General features: G+C 44.0%; 2 protein-coding genes across 2 annotated transcripts in view; both read right to left on the reverse strand.

The window, feature by feature from the left end:
• The window catches only part of LOC146338557 (transmembrane protein 182-like), a 31,389-nt gene extending 20,002 nt beyond the window's left edge, over positions 1-11,387 (reverse strand). Inside the window, exons 1-4 of the mRNA XM_084813342.1 lie at positions 11,235-11,387; positions 10,291-10,414; positions 4,213-4,311; positions 858-995 (exon numbers count right to left, since the gene is read on the reverse strand). Coding sequence (XP_084669468.1) covers positions 858-995; positions 4,213-4,311; positions 10,291-10,414; positions 11,235-11,387 — 514 coding nt within the window. The remainder of the gene's footprint in view (positions 1-857; positions 996-4,212; positions 4,312-10,290; positions 10,415-11,234) is intronic.
• Positions 11,388-19,553: 8,166 nt separating this feature from the next.
• LOC146338558 (sodium/hydrogen exchanger 2-like) overlaps positions 19,554-22,982 on the reverse strand; it is a 57,818-nt gene continuing 54,389 nt past the window's right edge. The window contains exons 15-16 of the mRNA XM_084813278.1: positions 21,636-21,702; positions 19,554-21,325 (exon numbers count right to left, since the gene is read on the reverse strand). Of these exons, the coding sequence (XP_084669404.1) occupies positions 21,189-21,325; positions 21,636-21,702 (204 nt within the window). The 3' untranslated portion in view covers positions 19,554-21,188. The remainder of the gene's footprint in view (positions 21,326-21,635; positions 21,703-22,982) is intronic.

Below are 22,982 nucleotides of genomic sequence, written 5' to 3' on the forward strand. Positions count from 1 at the left end.
TCAAGCAGAGAAGGCTCCTTCCAGCTCTGCTTCCTGAGATCTTAGGAATGAAGATGCTTGGACCCTTCTATATCCAGAGCATGCGCTTTGCCCCACTGAGCTATGGTCACTCAATTGCACCCTTCTTTCTGGGAGCTATGAGTTAGGGAAAATTGAGACACGGTTTAGCTACCTAGAGGGTTTCATGGGTGAGCTGGGATCTGGGTCTAGGTCCCCCAGTCCAAATCTAACAATCCATCCATTACATCAGAAAGAAAGAAACATACTATTGGTCAAACTATGGTGATCATATATCCTGTTTTACAGAGGGCAGTCCTCTTGTTGAAGGGCTGCTAGAGGACTGTATTTTGAAGGTGTCCCCTCTTTGAAGGGCTGTCCAGTCCAAATCTGATTTAAAGATAAAGAACCCTCAGAAGGGAGAGCTGGGCCTTGAAGTTGCCCATCAACAGAACCTGGACAGCAGACTGAGCAAGACACACAGGTCACTTGGTCACAGTCTTCCACACTATGGTGAGATGTACTGTACTTCTATTAAAATTATAAGAATTATTTCTAAATTGGCATCTATACATAGACATTAGCATACGCAAATTTTGTGCAAATTGATGTCCTCTTTTTTGGGTGTGCATGTCCTCTTTGCGGCGATTCACAAGGGGCCACCCTAATCAAAACACGTACCTTTCTTGGTGATTGAATACTGTGTAATTCGTTATGAGAAGTCCATTTCCTTTTCTCGCACATACTTGCATACTCTCTCTCTCTCTCACACACACACACACACACACACCAAAAAAGAGGGACTTAGCCTCCGCTTTCCAGGCACCTATATACCCAATTATCATGAACTGGCAGCTTACCAGCCATGATGAGGAATCCGCCTCCCACTTTATAGAACCGCGCGTTGACAAAGGGCACACCACACACCAACAAGAATCCTCCGACGAGGCTGGCGGTGACAGCCAACACAATGAAGGCCGTCCAGAAGCCCCTGTAGACTGCACAGTCAGAAAAGAAGAAAGGTGAGGGAAAGACTGAGTAAACCCAGATAATCGGATCTGCTTTCAGGAGTGCATGAGAGAGCCAGTTCATATTGTTCCAGGTTTCACTGACAACAGTTTGCAAAGAAATGAAAAAGAAAAAGAGGGAGGAGGAGGGGGGGAGAAACAGAATGAAACAAATAGCAGGATCATCATCAACCATGTGGAATTGGCTTTTAATCAGATCGAAGGAGCCACTGTGATGCAGCAGGTGTCTGCCTGCACCTTAGAGCACCCACTGTTATGCCAACCAGTGCTTGACGGCTTAGGGTGCATCACAGGGTAGGCAGAGGGGTTACTGGGAACTTAAAAGACCTGGGTCCAAATATTTCCATTGGCATCAGTGGAAGGTCTTTTTGAAGCTTAACTGCCAAGCAGAGGGGGGGATTGGGGGGGGGGGGCACAGTGCACAGGAAGGGAAGGTTAACCCTTCCCTCCCCAGCTGTGATCTGCTTGGAAATCTCAGACGCAGGGCAGCTAAGCTTAGGAAGAACGTCCCAGTGGCCCTGAAGAAAAGTGTTTTGTTTTGCTTTCACTCAGCTTAATTGCCATATGGGAGGCAATTAAGGTTAACTCTTCCCTCCCCAGCTGGGAATTAATAGGGTTAACTCTTCCCTCCACAGCTGCAGTTCTCCTTGAAAGTTGCTCCATGCATGGCAATCAAGCTGAGTGGGGGAAAGTAGCACCAATGGACACTTAGGGCTCTGGGGAATAGATTTGGGGGCCCAGGAAAGGGTTTACAGCCAGTGCCTCATGGGCCCAGGCCTAGCACTAGAGATGTACAGATTTATAAAATCCATTATGTCAGCATTTTGCAGATTATCAGGTGCTATTTGTTCCATTGTCTGCTCATGGATGGAATTGGATTTTTTTCCAATTTCCTGAATTTGCACAAATTTGCATTTGAAGAAATGCACAAATCCCCCCAAATGCACAAATCCCCCAAAAAAATGTGCAAATCCCCCCCCCCATGTGCATTTTCATGCTTTACCCTATTGGAGAAATGCACATGTTTGGCCCGTGTTTGTTTATTTAACGTAATTTTCTACAACTAAATTGGCGTAACATTCAGGAAAAAAAACATTTTTAAATGGTCCACAAGTCTGCAGAACCCATGCAACTTGGGAAAACTCAGTCCCCTGTGGAATCCGTGGTTTGGATTAATAGAAATGCAAACTCATTTGATTCCATTGCAGATTTCTCCAACATCCTTACTTGCAACACCCTTGTCATAGGCATAGTCCTGTAAATAACAGAATAGAACTGAACACCTCCACTGAGCAGACATAAGAACATCAGAACATAAGAGCAACCATGCTGGATCAGACCAAGGGTCCATCTAGTCCAGCATTCTGTTCACACAGTGGCCAACTAGACCAATTCTATCCATGTTTACTAAGGGCCATACTTCATGTTATGCTAAATGCATGATTTATGCAATTTCTACTGTATTTTTATATTTTAACTGTTCTATGGCATTTTAGTTTTTTAGCTGTTTGTTATCTGCCCAGAGAACAATAGTTATTGGGCAGATTAGAAATGAACTAAAATACATAAATACATACAGCTAAATGTATGATGATATTTAGGCTAAATGCATGATATATTTAATGTATCTGTTGTTGTTTTAAAAATAGCAGCTGCAGGGAAAGAGAATCACAATTGGGACCATGGTGCACAGTGGGAGTCGGGGGTATTAACCCTTTCCTGTTGCACTGATGTCCCAATGGAAATTGCCCTCCAAAGCTGCTATTTGCCATGACAGAGAAGCTGCTATCGGTAGCGTTTAATTTTTACTCTGCTATTGTTTTTGTTTTACTCTGCTTTTATTCTGTTTTGAAGTTTTAAAGGTTTTTACATTATGTTTTCATCATGTTGTCTTTTAGGGTTTTAATTTTCATGAACCACCTTGAAAGCTTTGGTTATTGGGTGGTGTGGACATGCAATAAAGAAATAAAGAAATTGCAGCTCTGCTCTCAGGGCAAAATAGCTTTGGGGGCAGATTTTTGTCAGGACCACTGTGCAAAGGGAAGGCTTAAACCCCACTTTCTCTGCCCCCATGGAACCATCCTTATCACAGCCCCTAAGTGCTAAATATGCAGGCATAGGATTGTCATCTTAATGAACATACTAAGACCTCACAGCACATGAGGGGTCTTCAGCGACCACAATAAGTCTCACGACTAAGTGCCAGTATGAAGCTGATGGGGATGGAAGGGTCTCCAAAAGCTGTTCTAGATGTAACAAGCTGTTACAAAAGCACATCCACAGAGAAATTTCAGCAGGATCCTAAGCACATTGACTCAGAAGAAAATCCCACTCAGTTCAATGAGATTTACTCCCTAGTAAGTAAGCACAGGACTATAGCAGCCTTTCCCAGCATGACAGCCCCAGACGTGTTTGACGGGCTGGGAATTATGGGAGGTGCAGTCCAGCATATCTGGAGGGCCGTAGTTTGGGAAGGCTAGGCTATAGCCATGCAGCCCAATGCAAGGCAATGTGTGTTTACTCAGAAGTAAGACTGGATCTACCCATGCAGCAGAGTACGGTGACAGAGGTAGAATGCTTTAGGTCAATGCCATACTTTGGGTCAATGCCAGTGCCAGGTTTTGGAAAGCCCTTGGGCAAGACATCTTCAGTGGGCCCCCTTCCCTCAGTGAGTCTGCCTTTTCATCACCATTGTCACCAGCTGCATTGCTCCTCATCCTCTTTCTCGTCACTTGCTTCCTTGACAGGCACAGAGCCAGGGAGCACACAGGCCGTGGCATCTACTGCTTCTCCTTCTCAGTGCCACTGTTGTCTGGGCCAGAGAGAGGGGCAGGTGGACAGGCAGCTTACAGTGGTGAAGAGGAGGACCAAGTACAGGAGGCTCTTGTTAATGGGCTCCTGCTGGGGTGCGGGCCCTGGGCAGGTGCCCAACCATGCCTGCCCATGACGTCACCCCTGCTGTAGGTGGTGAAATCATACTTCTGGCAGCAGTCCAGACAGTGAGGGAGTTTGCTAGGCCAGACTCCTGGCCACCACCGTGTGTCAGTAGAGGAGCAGAGGCCTTCCCACTGTCTCCTTCAAGCACAGAGAGATGTGGCCAGTTGCTACCCTTCTTCACATCAAACCCATTTACAGTTCTCCTAATATAAAGCGTGCATTACCGGTGAATCTTTTAACCTGAACATACCTGCAGTTGCATCATAGGAAGGGTGTGGTTGAGGTCCAAGTGCAATAGGCATAGGAAAAAGGTAGCCATTCATGCAGTGTTTTGGATGCCCTTGGCTAGCTAGAAGGGGAAAAAATAGAGAACTGGATTTTAGTCTGTTGTCTCCAAAGAATGACAGTCACAGGGGAGGCTTGCCTATTAGGGTGAATGGGGCACTACCCCACCAGGTTAAGACTTCCCCCATACAGCTATCCATCACTGTTCATTCACATCAGTTCTTTGCCATCTTGGATTGTAACACAATATTAGGTGAGATTCTATGCCTGCACAGTCAGCTGAAGAGAGGTCCAAGGCCACCCACTTTGTAAGGTGCACACCCAGACACCTGTTAAACACTTCCTGAAAGTTTCTTTGATTGTTGTGAAACTATGGGCAGTATCCAACTGTATCATTCCATTAGCACAAAGGACACTGCACTAGCAGAAACTAGATTCTGAACTACGCGCAAGAGAAGAACCCAACTAAAGTTGAGTTTGCACAAGCACGGTTGTGGAAGCGGTTGTGCCTTATGCCTGTGCAACCGGTTGTGCTTTATGCTTGTGCAACTGGTTGCACATTCTGCTTGTGCAACAGGTTGTGCAACCAGTTGCGCAATGGCTTGCACAACTGGTTGCACAAGCATAAATGGGCAAGTGCTTTCACAATGGAAGGATTCAGCTGAGCTCTGCTAGCACTATCTGAGTTTGTGGAATGAAACTGTTGGATACTGTCCTATGGAATGTGAGGGCAATTTGGCTGCAACATCTGTCACCCCACTGATACTTCCCTATGTGAGCTACAAAGCAAGCTGCTTTGTAGAACTACAAAGTTCTTTAATGTTTACTCCTTATACTTGATGAATCTCTCATTGATAGCTATGAAACTATGTGACTAACATGCTCATCTAAGCAGCTTTTTTAGCCCTCTTCACATTGTGACATTCTCTTTCTCTCTGGGCAGTTTAATTTCTAAGTGGCTCTTACCCATGCCTGATGCTGGGAAGTGTGATTCCCAGGAGGTGACACGATATAGCACATGGGCGCAGCACCATCTGCACATCAGTGGTAACATTATGAGCCAGGAGAGAATTCCCAGAAGAGTTTTCTGCATACTCGCCAAGAAAGCTTGCAGTTACTGAGCCAATTCTGAATTAAGCTGAGGGGAGTTCATCCATCACTAGATATTACTTGCATGTGTAAAACATCAAACACCACAGACAGAACTTGCTCCTTAGTCCTTCCCATGAGTAGGAGAAGATAATAAATTATGTCACACAAGCAAATATATGCAACAGTTGCTTAATTGCACAATTTAAACAGGTTACAAAATCCATCTGTTTTCAAGATGGAGCAGGAGATTGACTCCTGTGGGGCAGGAGATGGACTTTTTATCACAAGAGTGCCTAGCAAAACACAGTCCCTTCTATTTCTGATATTCAGGCTGTGAATGCCATTGCTTATGTAGCCAAAATGGTGCATGCATGCAGACACTGTAGGTATCATCAGGCTAAACAGATGCTCAAGGTTTGCGGAACAAAAAGAAAATCTTCAGAACAAAACCCTAAGGCAGAAGTCGGGGAAACCTCAAAACAGCCCAATGAGTGCTTGCCCAGTGACCACAGAATGCAGATGTCTGGGGGCTTGGGGGCGGGGGGAGTGAGAGAGAATGGAATGGAATGACTGGAATTCTAACCAGAAGCATTCTGTTCAATTCATACTGCAACTTTTTCTGCAGGTCTCACTTGTTTGCTCTAAAGCTGATGTAGTAGAAGTTATTGTACTCTCTCTCTCTCTCTGCATCAGCTATCATGTCAGCTATTGACTGAATGTACCCTATTTTGGCTCCTAGTTGCCTGGGGATTGTTAGTATGTTTTATTACTGCAGTGGTTACCAATGACACACTTCCTAGGAAGTGGAGGGACTCTTATTGCGGAGGTGTGCCATCAATATTAATGCCACCAAGGCTTATCATGATGAACAGTAATAGGATGGATGTTAAACAAATTAATTAATGATTATCCACTTTACTTTAAAATGTTTCCCACAGAATGAGGGCACTTTATAATAAATGGACATTCGTCCATGCTAAGTGACTAATGAAATTTCTACTGCATTAATTATTGCATCTGCAAAAAGCGGCAAAATGAATTTGCTGTGATGATTCTCATTAATGCAGACACCAAAAGTAATAAAAGATCTGCTGGTTATCAAGTCTATCTTGTGTTATGGGAATGCATTTCAAGCAATGTTTAATTTGATCATTTGACTTAAGGTAATATCCTGTTATACAATGTATTATAATAATTAGGTTTGGATTGTCTCCATTATTATATTAATGCTGCGATCCAGAATCATCTGTACTTTATCAACTCATACTGGAAATACACGATAAGGAAAACCATTAGAAGACTTAGGCTGAAATTGTAGGCACACATACTTGGAAGTAAGTCCCGGGGGGACTAGTGGGATGTACATTCAAAGAAATATATATAGGATCAGGAGTCAGGATAGAATCATAATACTGGTGAATTATAGAACCAGAAACATCTTATTCTCTGCATTCTGCTTTATTCTGCAGGCAGTGCAGTCTAAATTGATATCAATTTAGTATGAATTGTGGCACATTCAGGACTAACAGACATAAGGGCAAAACAGACATTACTTTAAATGTGTGTGTAGCAGCTGTATTTTTTTTCCTCCCCATTTTTACTCCAGAGTAGGCAAAGGGCCCCATGTGTGTGTGTGTGTGTGTGTGTGTGTGTGAAGCGCAAGCTATAAAAGAGGTCAGAGGTTCTTACACTTTCGTCTGTGGATCACTGGTGATCCAAGGTGTTGATCCAAGGTTACACAGGAAGGTTGTGGAGCAGTCAAGAATATCTGCACTTGAGTTATGCATGTGCTTTGATTTGTAGAACAAAGAAAAGGCATATTAAGTGGTCCACTGAAGACCTTAACCATTTTTGATGTGGTCAGTGTGTGTGGGGGGGGGGTTGAGAATGGCTGAAAGAGGTCATTCATCATTCTCTCTAATAGCGAACTCAGGTGGTGAGTGCCAAAAAGGCTGCAGCCTAACCGGGACCAATGAGAAATATGATTTCTCCTGAAGGTTTGCAGAAGTAAAAGCTAAGGGGGCAAAAAACAACAACAAATAACTCAATGACCATGCACAGTAGCCTTGTTGGGATATTTAGTGTCAGTTGGAAAGGGAGAGGGAAAAGGGTGGATCTAAAGAATGGAGTACTCTGCAGAAAGGCATGGCCGGCTGGTTAGAACCCTGAACACGAACGTTCCTATTAAGAGGCAGAGGCAGTCCTGAGGGGGCACTGGGCAAGATGCCCTCAGGGGGGTCCTCTCACACTCTCCTGGGAGCTCCCCCCATGCTCTCTCTGTGAGCTTTCTCTCCTCCCCATCTCCCACCGCTCCACCCTGGTGCTCATTCTCTGATTTCTCTGCTCTCACTCTTTCTTTCCCAGGCCCCGGTGTGCTCTCTTTCTCTTTAACTTTTAGAAGAGTTTGGGCATGCTGCAGAGTGCATCTGTGAATGTGCCCACCCAGCATGCTGATTTCCCCAGCATGCCTCTGGGCCCTTGTGGTCATCTAGAGGCTATTCAGAGACATGAAGATGCTGGGCATAAGTGCAGATCATTTCACACCACTTCCCACCCTGTTCTAAAAGCTCAAAGGAAAGGGGAAAAGGAAAGGTGCCACTGCTTGGGGGGGGAGTGAGCAAAGGGAGAGTGAGTGGGGGGGAGCGGGGGGAGCCACAGTGGGGAGCCTGCATTTGAGGAACCCAAGAGCTATGGAGCTCTGGTAGTCCAGCTGTAGCAGCGCCATTCAGTGGAGGCCAGTAGCTCGGATGTCAGTGGGGCGGTGGTTCCGCTCCGGGTTTCAGTCAGAACCAGTCAGAACTCTAAAGGAGCTATCCAAGGTGCTGAAGCACCTTGGATAGGTCCTTTACAGTTCTGACTGAAACCCGGAGCAGATTCACAGCCCCACTGACATCAGAGCTACTGGCTTCCACTGGTGCCATTGTTAAAAGGTAAGAATGCACTGCAACGTTTTGTTACAGGTCGCACTTGCACTCAATGTCAGTCTGTCCTTGCTAGGCCCAAGGAGACACTGAATTTTGAAAGCTCTAGAACAGCTATGATGGACTAAGATGAATGACAACTGTGGAAATGTTCAGCTCTGTGCAGGCTTCTTGGAAATGTTGCTGAATCACTGCCACAGCCAATATGTGACTTGGCATTTTGATGCCAAGGACAACAAAACCTTCATAGCTACTATGATGGCAAAGCATCACTGCAGATGATGAAATATTTGGGCTGTTTGGGAAGATTAGGGATGGGTGAGAACTACTTTCTTCACTACATTTTTTTTTATATAAAAGTGATCAAAATTGACAAATTTCTTCATAAACGGAGCAGAGAGAACTTGAGATTTGAACATTTTGAATTCTGAGACCGAATTTTGAAAGCCAAACTGACAGATGCATGCGTTCAGTCATCCCTGTTCATTCAGTCATCTCCATGGTGGTGAATTAGGGTTGCCACCTCCTCTTTTTCCAACGGGCTCCTCATCGCTAACAGCTGTGTGGCAGGCGGGTACAGCATGGTCCTCTACATGCTGGGAATGTCTTCACCTGTTCAATTTGTCTGGTGAGGAGGGGTGTTCATTGCGCTTTGGTTTGTTTTTAATAAGAATTTACCAACATTTGCAAGTATCTTCATACATGGGGTGGAAAGAACTTGAGATTTTAAATATTCAAATGCAGGAGTAAAAGGAACTGACAGATTTGTCCATCACTGCAGAAGATGTGGAAATGGGGTGAGCTTACAAAACAATAATCAGACAGTGAAAGAAACACTGGAAATTTCTCCCCTAGAAGATGATGGTTTATATAAAGTGGAATAATCTATAAAGTGAAATAATCTACATGTCTGCCTACATGCTCCATTATCAAATTGACTTAAATGGTGAAAAGTGATATGGTCTCATTTGTGATCAATATAAAAAGCATGTTCAGGGTCACGTGAAGATGGCAGCTATACACTTCTCACTTTGCAACCATCTATTTTCTATTTTCCCTCTTTATTGTTTTCTTTCCCATTTTCCTGCTCCCCTTTCCCTTTCTGTTCCTCTTGCTGTTCCTTTCTTTATATTGTTCCAGCTCTGATGGAGATGAAAATATTTCCGGCCCACTACATTGGGCCGATAGACACGATTTTTTCCTATTGTAGCGGAATACTCTAAAACAACTCAAGGAGCAACCCTATGGCCCCTAAAAAAGTCTGTGGGATGTAGGATAGTTCAGATTCCTGGATCCAAGGCTGGAGTGCTGTCTCCGATGTCGGGTCCAGGAATCCGAGCTCCACACCCCTTCCCCCTCACAGCTGGTGTGGATAGAACTCCTCTGACTGCCTCTCCAAGCTCTCAAAAGTGACCTCAGAGAGGAGGGAAAGGGGGCATGCTGGTGTGTGGGGAGAAGAGGGAACTGGGAGGGCCCATTTTTGCTGTATCCCCAGATGTCCCCAGCCTCCTTCCCTCCTGCTCTGCAGAGCCCTAGCTAGACAGGCGAAAAAGCCTGTCTACCCAAAATGCAGAGCGGGAGGACCGCGGAGGTGAAGATCACCTCTGCCACTCCTCCCGCTCTGCACTGGATGGCCACAAGCCTCCCAGTTCGGAAGCTTATGGCCATTCTGGTAGGATTATGCCCTAAGACGACACAGGCCAGAGGAAGTTTTAGGGGGGAGAAGCAGGAACCCTATTCAAATTACTTTGAATCCTTTGTCAATGCAATTCTAATGCTATTCTTAAACTAATAGCAGTTTCCATTGATATTATTTTCTAAATACTTAAGTTGCCATGTCTTCTGTATGATGATAATATTTGCTGTATGAATAAACAATTGATTCATAAACAATACATGCAACAATTGATTCATTTCAGTTTAAAACCTGAACCTGTGGCCTTTGATACTGGTCATACTTCACACCCTGATCCACTAGATAACGAAGGTGTAGATTCGAACTCATCTTAGACCACCAGATTCACACTCACTAAACCAGAAGTTCCAAATGGTCTTCTTGTAATCTTCACCAAAGAACCAGCATCGCCAAAAGAAACCTTCATGGTGAAATGTAAGAATTCCTTTGGCGTCGCCTTTCCAGTCTCCCCTCCCATACTATAAAAAGGAAAAAGAAAAATCCAGATGTGCTGTAGAAATTGGCATACTTCATTATCATTCAAATTAGCACAGAAGCTACATTTGTAAATATATTATATAATATATTTATAGGCAAATGGTGTTAACATTGAGATTGCCACCCAGGTATCTCTGTTTTTCTCCTCCTGTTAGAAAAGTGAATAAGACGCAAATGCAACTGAAGACACATCAGATGGGTCTGAAATGCCACATTTACTCAGTCAATTTTGCCTGCAGTTGCTACTCAAATAATGGAGTTTTACAGGCCAGGCCAATGTTTGCCCTCTAACAACCCATTTCTACGCATGCTTACTTTGGAAGTAAGGCCCGGTGTGTACACTGGGGCTTCCTCCCAGGTAAGTGTGGACAGGATTGCAGCCTTAGCAAATTGCCAGAACTGGATTATTCAAAGTCAGAAAAGGAGGAAAAAAACCCTTTGTTTTTAGTAAGGATGTCATCCATTTAAAGAAATGTTGATTAATCATATGAGTTTTAGTTGATTTATTTATCAGTCAATTAAATCTGCATGTGAGAAAAAAGAAGAAAAGCATGCTTCCTTTGTTTCTGTTTTTTAGATAACAGCCACTGAATGTAGTCTGTTTGTTTAAGAATTAACTGAATCTGAATATATCACAGGGGCATACACAATTGCTTCTTATTTGAGATTAAAACTCACAACCTCTTAATTTTCCTCTCATTCCCAAGGGTATTTTTTTTCTTCTGATAACAGTATTTATTTATTTTTAAGCTACAGAAGCATCTTTGCAAACTATTTCCCACTGTTGGGGGGGGCGATTACCTCCTCCGCATGACGGGTGCTGTTCTCAGGTTCAAATCCTCCACATTTCTCTGTCGCAAGCAGCCAATAGTCTGTCCCAAAGGCAACAAGGAAGAGAAGGACACCCAGGACTCCAAGAATCCCTGCTAAAAACGCAGCTATTTTGATCTTCATGGTAGAAAGACAAGGAAGGAAGGAGGGAGGGGTGAAATTGAGGAAAGGGGTCAAGAAGGAAACAGTCTTGTTTTCTGGAGAGAGACAGAGAGACAAGGGAGGGACACACGAAGAAAAGCGTCTCTATTTTAAGAAAACAGGTTGGCATCGTTTCAGAACTGGTGTTAATTTCATGGGGCGGTAAGGAGAGGGCTATGAAAAGCAGATGACCTGGGGCTGCCAAACAGCTGAGGCATTACAGCAGGGCTATGTCTGTCTGAGATAAGTGAATTCCTGTGACAACAACAGCCCCATTCTGCGACCTGTATATATTATGCAAATGACGTGTGTGTGTATCTTCCCCAACTTCATGCCCTCCAGGTGTGTTGGACTACAACTCTCAGTATCCACAACCAGATATGGAAATTGTAGTCCGACACATCTGGAAGGCACCAGGCTGGGGAAGGCTGGTGTAGAAACAGACAAGTGCTGCAGACTATGATCAGGGGCATAGAACAGGGCCAGACAAAAGGATGATTTGGACCTACTGGTAGATCTCTGGATGATGGATTTCCAACCAGCAATGGTTTACTTTACAAAAGGACAGTCCTTTATTTGAACAGCTGTCCACTCAAAGATGAAGAATCCCAAGAAGGAAGAGCTTTAAAGTTGCCCATCAACAGCACCTGGACAGCAGACTGAGCAAGACACACAGGTCACACAGTCTCCCATACTATGGTGAGATGTTCTGTATTTCTATTTAAATTGCAATAATTATTTCTAAATTTGCATCTGTACACATATATTAGCATGTGCTAATTTTTACATTTTATATATCAATCAGCATATGCAAATGTTATGCAAAGAGGTGTCCTCCTTTGATCTCTTTTGTGGTAAGGTGTGTCCTCTCTTTTGGTGATTCACAAGTCACCACCCCAGCCCCATTCCTTCTTCTGCACATGAGTGCCCTTCACATGAGTAACATGTGAAGGGGGCTGAACTTTGAGCAGAATAAGACATGGGGAACATGTCCCCAGGCAAACATCCATTTCATCTTTTCACAAATGTGTCATCTATAAGTGCCATTTCACACAGTACACAGAGCCAATTCGAAGTATGCCATGGAGTTTACACTCAGCAGGGGACTAGAGCCAGTCCCAGCTGTTTGACGTGTAGATAAGAAGATCTGTGTGTACAAACAAATATGTGAATACAACCAACATGTTTGTTTCCATTCATACTTCAGATTTTTCAGTGCACCTTTAAAACCTCATAGCTGTACACCTGGAGATGTCATAACTAGTTCAGTGAAGGGAGGAGAGGAGAGGGAGAGAGAGAATTTCTGAGCCACTGGGAGAGGTGTGTGTGTGAATCAAATGGCTACAATTTCTTTTCACAGAACCGTGCAATATTCAATGACACAGTGAATTTAAACACTTTTTATAAGCCTGAAACTCTGCAAAGAATTAATTTGCCATGCATTGAGATCCCAGTATTTAACTTTTTTCCACTTAACTGTAGGATTTCAAAGTGCTAGATATCAGAAGAGATTACTCTGGGATGGCTGTTGGTGTTCTCTGCATTGTCAGAGGCCCAGAGTAAGTGAGAAAGAGCTTTGCAAAACCTTTGACTGACCATTATGCCTTGATTTTTTTTAATCTATACTTTACAAAAGACGAAAGGGATTGTTGGCCCCTCGTTGGTTTCTTCCCTATCTTCTCCCATGCTCTCCTCCTTTGCAACAGACATTTCTACCACTAAGGGAGCAATCCTATGCATAATTAGACAGAAAAAAGCCCTACAGTCATGCTGGATGGGGAATGCTGGGAGTTGTAGGGCTTTTTTCTGTCTAAATATGCATAGGATTCTTCCTTAGGGTGCAATCCTATGGCCGCTAGACAATGGCTAGACGGCCACAGGTTTGTTTGGTTTGGGGGAACCAACCTCGAAGCCCACACTCCAAGGTCAGTTCCCAGAAAACTGCCCCCCTATCCCCTCCCTCGCCGCTTCATAGGTGGCATGGCCACCTCCCCACCCCTGCTCCAAAGTGTTATGGCTAGACATCTGAAATTGGCCATCGAGCTGCAAATGCGAGACAGATGGAGCGTGGAGGTGAAGATCCCCTCCATGCTTCCCCCACCCTGCATTGAATAATTGGTCGCCTCTGAGTTTGGAGGCGCCCACCTATCCCCATAGGATTGCACCCTTAATCCGCCTTTCTACTCAGTCCCCCTCCCTTTTGCTTTACAAGGGATGAGTGCATGGATTGCCATGCACAGAGCAGGGAGTGGATTGTGCCCTACATCTGAATAAAATATTTTGCATAATTCCTCATATGATCATGGCAGCAAGAATCATGGAGATCATTAATCATACCCACAATGAGTGAATGGATACAAAAAATGTGGGAATTTGTTCTTATGGCTAAATTAATGCATTATATGAGAACAACAGAAAAAAGGCAGTGACAGGACAATTTGATAATAAATTGGGTCCCATTTATCAATTATTCTAAAAAGTAGTCCTTGCTTCCAAAAACACAATGTTTTTTTTCCTAAATTCTGAATCCAGCAATTACTTTATTTCTTTTTTAAATTACTGTTTCTGTTTCTTTGATTTCTAACAGAAATCAAGTTTAAACTAGGTATATTGCTTGCTGATATTTACATGTTATTACAATTGATTTAGTGTTTCTTGATTGCTGAAAAGAATTGCATGATACGAATACTGTTACAAACTAACTTTGCTAGTAGTAGTAGTAGTAGTAGTAGTAGTAGTAAAAAGAGAAAAGAGAAAAAATGTGATATGCAGAATAATTTACAAGGGCCCCAAGGTCTGAATTCAATTTCAGAGAAGTTATTGGGGGCCACATTCCAGTGGTGGGCATGGTCTAAGGCAAAAGGGGGCAGGGCCAAAATCCCAAAACTCCCAGCACATGTTATCTTAAAGCTTTTACTGCCAGTAATTAATAGTGCTGCACCAAACATTTAGCCCGATTTTTTTTTTCTACCATTCTCATTCAATTTCATAGAAAATGAATTGTTTCCAAAAAGAAATTCAAAGGAGAAGAACATTTTGGAGAAATTCTCATAGGCTGGGCTTGAGCGTCCTTGTGCTTTTACCCTACTTATGAGGTTTGTGCATGAGTGTCCTGTCTTTCATTGTACAATCATCTCTCTGGCAGCCCGTAGCCTCCTGGGCTTCCCGCACTTCAATTAAAGCTCAGGAGAAGACATCATTGGGTAATTCCTTCCTTACGGCTTTTTTTAGATAACAAAGTGCAGGCAGCTCTGGAGGCTGCACAGCAATGGAGAGAGAAAACACATACACAGTACCCTTGGCCACATCACAGTGATTAAACTCAAAAATACCACCAGACTAAATTCAAAATAAGCTATAAAATACCCTGAGGATGTGGCAGTAAAATGGAAGCCTCTTTAAGATAGGAAGAAAAAAGGAGGGGGGGAACCTGGAGGACAGATTTTGGCACACCACTACTTCTACCTATTCCCTTAAGCTGGATACAACACTGCTCCCTCACACCTGTATTGCACGATTAATGCTGTTCCATTGGTAGAGGCGTTCAGAGCACTGTCTGGTTCAGTTTTATTGGATGAGTTTCAGTTATTGAAGCCTGAAGATGCAGACAAGGTGCTTGGCCAAGTCTGATCGACCACTTGTGCGCTTGACCCTTGCCTTTCATGGCTTATTACAAGGAGGGGATGTCCGGCTGGGTCCAGGAGGTTGTAAATTCCTCTTTGAGAGAGGGAGTGGTGCCGGCCTCTTTAAAAGAGGAGGTAATCAGACCATTCCTAAAAAAGCCTAACCTGGACTCAGAGGATGTTAACAATTATAGGCCAGTGGCCAACATCCCCTTCCTGGGCAAGGTGCTTGAGCGGGTGGTTGCAGGACAACTCCAGGCACTCTTGAATGAAACGGATTATCTAGATCCATTTCAATCAGGCTTCAGGCCCAGTTTTGGAATGGAAACTGCCTTGTCGCCCTGTGGGATGACCTCTGCTGGGAGAGGGACAGGGGGAGTATGACCCTGTTGATTCTCCTGGACCTTTCAGCAGCTTTCGATACCATTGACCATGGTATCCTTCTGGATAGGTTGTCTGGGTTGGGAGTTGGAGGCACTGCACTGCAGTGGTTCCGCTCCTACTTGGATTCCAGGAGATGGTGCTGGGGGATTATTGCTCTGTGCCTTGGCAATTGTGCCATGGGGTTCCACAGGACTCTATTTTATCCCCCATGCTGTTTAACATCTACATGAAACCGCTGGGGGAGGTTATCCGGAGGTGTGGGCTGACGTGCCATCAATATGCAGATGACACCAGCTCTACCTCTCTTTCTAATCAAACCCAGGTGAGGCAGTGGCTGTTCTGAATCAGTGCCTGGGCACGGTAATGGACTGGATGAGGGCCAATAAACTGAAACTCAGTCCAGACAAGACGGAGGTCCTGTTAGTGGGTGGTTCGTCTGCCCGGCTAGGTGATATTCAACCTGTTCTGGAGGGGGTTGCACTCTCCCTACAGGATCAGGTTTGTAGTTTGGGGGTGCTCTTGGATCCAGAACTGTCACTTGAGGCACAGGTGAACTCAGTGGCACGGAGCACTTTTTATCAGCTTAGGCTGGTATACCAACTACGCCCTTATCTGGACAGAGATAGCCTAGCTACAGTTATCCATGCTCTGATAACTTCTTGTCTGGATTACTGCAATGTGCTATACATGGGGCTGCCTTTGAAAACGGTCTGGAAACTTCAGCTGGTCCAAAATATGGCAGCAAGATTGTTAACAGGGATTAACAATGAGCTCATAATATGCCAGTACTTTTCCAGCTGCACTGGCTGCCTGTCCATTTCCGGGCCCAATTCAAAGTGCTGGTATTAACATTCAAAGCCCTAAACGGCTTGGGGCCAGATTATCTGAAGGATCGCCTCTTCCCATATATGCCTGCCTAGACCTTAAGATCATCCTCAGCAGCCCTCCTCCATGAGCCCCTGCCAAAGGAAGTGAGGCGGGTGGCTACTAGGAGGAGGGCCTTTTCTGCTGTGGCACCCCAGCTGTGGAATGAGCTCCCCAGTGAGGTTTGCCTGGCACCTACATTGCATTCCTTCCGGTGCCAGGTGAAGACCTTTTTATTTTCCCAGGCATTTTAGCATTTTAGCTTTCTAGACGTTTAGCTTTGCTGTTTTAAATCTGCATTTTAAATCTTTGCAATGCTGCTAGCTTTTACGCTGGTTTTATTCTGGTTGTATTGTTATATTGTGGTATTAATGTTTTTATATTTTATATTGTTTTACTGTGTGCTTGTTGGTTTTAATTTTTGTAAACCTCCCAGAGAGTTTCAGCTATTGGGCAGTATAGAAATGAAATGAAATAAATATAGAAATTTAGATTTATTTATCTAAATAAATAAATAAATAACGTGGAGGATGCAAAAGGGGGTCCAGGCTTCCAGCACTGTTGATGCTGTTGCCACTTGCAGTGGAAGTACAAAACCTTTAGGAAAAAGGGAAACAGGGGCACTGCAACCCCTGCCAATGGTGAGCCCTGCCTGTGAGAAACTGCTGGATAATTTCTCCTCCTCCTGGAGAAATTCGGTGGAATTTCTCTGCCCACAAATAGGGTGGAGAATTTTAAGAGGCTCACAGATCTAGTAATTAAGCCTTAGGATCATTTTTGACCAGAAGATATCCAAGTTTTAGCTCAGGGATGGAGAACCTATAGCTCTCCAGATGTTGCTAGACCATAAATCCTATCATTCCTGACCATTGGCCATGCTGACTGGGGCTGCTGGGAGTTCGTGTCCTTCTAGAGTTCCACGGGGTCACCACGCCTGCTTTAACTTTTAATTAGACATGCAAATAATCTTGCCAAAAAAAACTGCTGGCCTCTCCCACCAAAGAAAAGGACAGAAGTGTCCAGCTTCTGTTTGATTCTTTCCTGACTTCTCCTTTTTTATTATTTCTTTAATTTGTTTTAAACATTTCACATATTATTTTGAGGCAAAGCCTCCTCAAGGCAATTTACAAGGCAAAGAATTTAAATCAGGCAAATAGAAAAATACAGTGAGATAAAAGAGCAGCATGAAATATTGAAAAGAACAGCAACCATCAAAACTCACAGTGATAAAATAAAAATGGGTATCCATTCCTTTAAAAGCGGGCTGGAGCCTCCAGGTCTTTAAAGCCCATTAAGAAACAGTGAGGAGGGTGCCACATGGACATCCCATGATCAGGCATTGCACAAGGATGGGGCAGCCACAGAAAAGGCCCTATCTCTTGCACCCACCAATCTAAGATATCTCACCTGTGGGGATATGAGCAGGGCCTCCATGACTGATCTTAGGGCATGGGCAGGTCCATGTATTTCTAAGTCTTCCATTCCATACATCTACCATTTCTCAGTGACTGCAAAGCTTGCAGACAGAAAGAATGAAATACCACACTCCATTCCCCCAGCCTTGTCTTTAATCTGGCTTCTCTGAGTCTTCCAATTAAGTAGCATAGAAAACATAACTGAACAAATATTCACCTACAGAGCGTCTGGCTCGAATTCCTCTATCTCCACTCCTTTTGGAATTTGAGCTAATCTGTCACAAACAATACTGAACCTTGAAACCCTCGTTATCACCTCATTCATTCTGGAGGGCCATATGCCATACTGACCTTGCTGTCTGAGGCTGAGCAGTAAATAGTAGCCTCCCTCACATAAATAAATATTACCCAAGAGCAGTCAAATTATTTGGGCATCTGAGGCAGAAAATCCTACAAGCATCTCTCATAAGAACATAAGAAGAGTCGTGCTGGTCCATCTAGTCCAGCATTCTATTCACACAGATGCCCAATCAACTCTCCTCCACCCTGCCAATAAAAATACAATAATAATGATAACTTAAACAACTAACAATTTGCTGCCCTTTTACAACACCCACATTCAACTGCCTCACTCCTTCCTGCAGTGGTTTTGCTGGAAGCTCAGCAAAGCACTTCTCTGGGTTTAGTTTCCTGTAGAGCAGGGGTGGGGGACTTGTGGCCCTCCTGATGTTTTGGCCTACAACTCCCATGATCCCTCACCATTGGCTATGCTGGCTAGGCCTGGAGGGAGTTGTAGGCCAAAACATCTGGAGGGCCACAAGTTGCCCAACCCCGCTCTAGCGTGAGAGATGACTGGAAACTTAGGACATTTTGGTAATATTTGCATTTATTTATAATGTTAAGCATCATTGGAGGCACATCTTTACACTTACAAACAGCAACTTCCACTGTCCCACATCAGATCTCTTGCCCCAGAGAAGACCTATTTGAATGAGAGTTTTCTCAGTTCTGGTCTGAGAGCTGCATCCAATGTTAGTCCTATTTAGAGTAGACCCATTGAAATTAATGGGTCTTAGGGTACACTACCAGTGGATGCAACCCATTTGATACAACCCTGACACTCTAACCACTGCACCACAGTGGCTCTAAGGACCCACCATATTTGACCTCTTTGATTCACCACACTCTTTCCCAAGCAGAGAAGTTAGCCTGACTCCTTGTTCCATCTTCTACAGCCACCTTCCCCAAGCTGGGCCCACCAAATGTGTTGGACTCTGACTCCCATCGTCCACAGCCATCATCCATGCTAGTTATACTCTAAAAGGTAAAGGTAAAGGTGTCCCCAACCAGTCGTGTCCGACTCTAGGGTGTGGTGCTCATCTCCATTTCTAAACCGAAGAGCCAGCACTGTCCGAAGACGCTTCCGTGGTCATGTGGCCGGCATGACTGAACACCGAGGTGCACGGAACGCTGTTACCTTTCCCGCCAAGGTAGTATCTATTTATCTACTTGTAATTCCTTGCTTTCGAACTGCTAGGTTGGCAGGAGCTGGGACTGAAGACGGGAGCTCACTCCGTCACGCGGCACTCGGGTCTCAAACTGCTGTCCTGCCGACCTTCCGGCCTGCAGTTCAGCGTCTTCTTAACCACTAAGCCACTGCAAATTGGGGAAGGTTGTTCTATAGCTCCACTGGGCTCAGTGGTGAATGAGATGCTACATACACACACACACACACACACACACACACCCAAGGAAGTTGGAACAATCTTGGAATCAGAAGAAATAATAGCCGAAATAGTAGGGCTAGTGGTAGTATTATGACAACAACACTATTGCTCTCCATATAGACTCAAACATTCTCTCACCCTCTCATGCTGTAATTTTATTACGAATTTGTACATATATACAAAATACACAAAAAAGATGAACATACTCTCAAGTTCATACAAAACAGCTCCCCCCATTATGTCCTGCACTGCTAAGGGCGCAATCCTATGCATGTTTAGACAGAGAACTGGCCTACAACTCCCAGCCTTCCCCAGCCAGCCATGCCGGCTGGGGAAGGCTGAGAGTTGTAGGCCTTTTCTCTGTCTAAACATGCATAGGATTGCACGCTAAAGCTCTTTGTTAAAAAGCATCTGGCTTGTAATCTTGGACTATGGCTGCAATCCTATGCATGTTTAGACAGAAAAAAGTCCTACAACTCCCAGTTGTAGGGAGTTTGCTCTTAATCAAGGGATTGTGCCCTTAGTCATGCTTAGAGGAGACCCACTGAAATCAATGGGACTTAAGTAAGATTAACTTATCCCATTGATAAATTGGGTCTCTTCTAAGTGTGACTAAGGGCACAATTCTATGCATGTCTAGACAGAAAAAAGTCCTAGGAGCTGAAATCAATGGGACTTAAATTAGATTAACATAACTTAATCTTGGATTAGATTAAGTTAAGACCCTTTGAGTTCATTGGATCTACTTGAAGGAGGGAAGTCCATTGCTGGGAAATCCAGCCCTTTTAGGGTTCGCTGGATTTCCGTGAGCCCCCAGCTCAGCTTGCATTTGTGAACTGAGCCACGGGTTTTTCCCAAAACCCAGGAACTTTTTTCAGGTTTTTTTATTGCCAAAAGTAGAAATTTGCACAAATTACAGCCGCAATTTGTGCAAACTACACAAATTGGAGCTGCAATTTGTGCAATTTTTCTATTTACTTTTTTTTAAGGAAAATCCACAGACTGGCCTAACTCGATGCAGATTGAGTTGATCCAGCTTGCAGGGAAATGAGCCAAAGTCCAGGGGGCTGAGCTACTAAAAGCTCAGCGAACTCACCCCCCAGACAGATTGCTCTGACATCCCTAACTTGAAGTATAACTAAGTCTGGATATAACCTTATACATCTGAGGAAATAACATGGTACAGCCCCAGCCCTTTTAGGACTGCTCCACTTCAGAAAGCAAGTGCGGGGAATCTCATGTGGGATTGCTGACACACTAGTGAAGAGGCTAGACTAGGACTGCTATCCTATACACTTACCTGAGGGTAAATCCCAGTGAACTCAGTAGGGCTTATTTCTGAGTAAACATGCATAGGATTGGCGTTTAGAACGTTTTCTCCTGACAGTTTCTGATTCTGACATGGGGGATGATTCAGTTACGGGGTCCCCCACCAGCATCCTGAAAGTCTGCAATCCTGGGAGGGCTATTCCACCTTATTTTTCTGAACATGTTGTCTCCAACCTCAAACGTTCACTGTAAAACATGCTCATGATGAACGGCGAACGGGATTTTTAACAATTATTTTGCAGATCCCTTGTGGAATTGAAGAGGGTTAAACACATTTAATGTACATACTTGCAAAGCAATTTCAATGTACTTTGAACCCACATGATTTTTTACAAAAAGTAAGACTTGTCAAACACTTCAAACACTTTCTACTGTTGTCTGCAGAATCAGAAAAGAAATACAGATTCAAAAGAAGCGCAGAAGGAAAGCCATGGCATGGGGTTACTTCTCCTTTGAAATTGGCTTTTCCCCCATTTCTTCATCATTAACCCACTGGGTAGAACCTGGCTGCAGTGGTATAATGCCAACTGACTTTGATCGATTAGGTTTCACACCAGGTACTTTTCTGGAATGCTTGGCTGTAGAAAGACAAAAAGATGAGCAACTGGTAAGATGTGCTGCTATTAGTCAAAGAAGGTGAATAAACACACGCACACACACACACTGCTTCAACACCAAAAAAGACATCTACCCTGTTTGGTTGTCTGCAAGAACCCATCTCTGGGTTCCTGTCACTCACCAAATAATGTCTATGATGGCTAGGATTAAAAGACCAGGTCTGGCAGAAATGGCCAATCAATGAACCTAAATACTTTTCGTCCAAAAAACATGTGGAGTCCAAACAGGAGTAGTGTTTTGGCTAATAATGCCCAGAGTTTTCCAACTTACTGGTAAGAGATCTGCACAACTTGGGTTTCGGATTAGTTCCACCATCCGATGAATAGCAGTCATCCTTCTGCAATGAAGAAAGAACATCATGCAATTGTGTAGAAATAATGGGCTCTCACTGACAAACACAAACACAAACCAACAATGGTTGGACAATTAAGAGGGTTTTTTCAGGCTAAGATCACCCTATTGTGGCTAAAAGGTGTCCCCAACCAGTTGTGTCCGACTCTAGGGTGCGGTGCTCATCCCTGTTTCTAAACTGAAGAGCCAGCGCTGTCCGAAGACCCTTCTGTGGTCATGTGGCCGGCATGACTGAACACCGAGGTGCACGGAACGCTGTCACCTTTCCCGCTGAAGCGGTACCTATTTATCTACTTTCAATTTCTTGCTTTCGAACTGCTAGGTTGGCAGAAGCTGGGACTGAAGACGGGAGCTCACTCCGTCACGCGGCACTCGGGTCTTGAACTGCTGTCCTGCCGACCTTCCAGTCTGCAGTTCAGCGTCTTAACCACTAAGCCACCGCGGCCCCATAGTGGCTACTTATCTTAATTCTTTTTGAGAGAACCGTAACAAAAAGAGAATCCACCAGTAGGAAAGGACTGATCTTTACGATCAGCTTGAAGTTGGGTTGGATGAATTTGTTTTGCTTTCTGTAAATTCCACATTTTTTTTTTCAAATATAAGTCCATTTTGTCCCATTTCCACATCAGTTTGAGGGCTTTTTAAGTGCACACAAAAATTAATATTCATTTTGGTGTGCATGAAAATTTATATGTGTTCTTGTACACAATGTCCCCTAATATACACTTCTTCCTTTGCAAACACATCTGCCTAATATACCACTTTCCCTAATGTACACATTTTTGACACATTTCTTGATTGGAGAGCTGCATCGCAAAATGTGGAGAAGTGCAAAAACTGAGAGATCATTGCATTCTGGTACACGTACTACTTTGAGAAGTGCAAAGTCGATAGGTTCATATTAAAATATGAATGAAACAAATGCTTGCCCTCATCTCTAATGTGAGGCAAGCGATACGGCTCTGAATTCTTGTCCAGCTCAAACTTTAATTCAAGCCAGGAATGCTTCTACACACAGTGCATAGTCAAACTATGGAATGCGCTTCCTCAAGACATGGTGATGGCCACCTATTTGGATGGCTTTAAAAGGGGGCTAGACAAATTCCTGGAGAAGGGTAGTAGTCCTGATGCCTCTATAGTACCTCCAGTAATCAGAGGCAGCATGCCTATGTACACCAGTTGCTTGGGAACATCGGTGGGAGGGTGCTTGGCATTCATGTCCTGCTTGTGGGTCTCCCATTGACAGCTGGTTGGCCACTATGTGAA

This window comes from Heloderma suspectum, chromosome 9 (assembly GCF_057233095.1).
Source record: "Heloderma suspectum isolate Gila_16-S chromosome 9, 16-S_ref, whole genome shotgun sequence".
NCBI lineage: Eukaryota > Metazoa > Chordata > Lepidosauria > Squamata > Helodermatidae > Heloderma > Heloderma suspectum.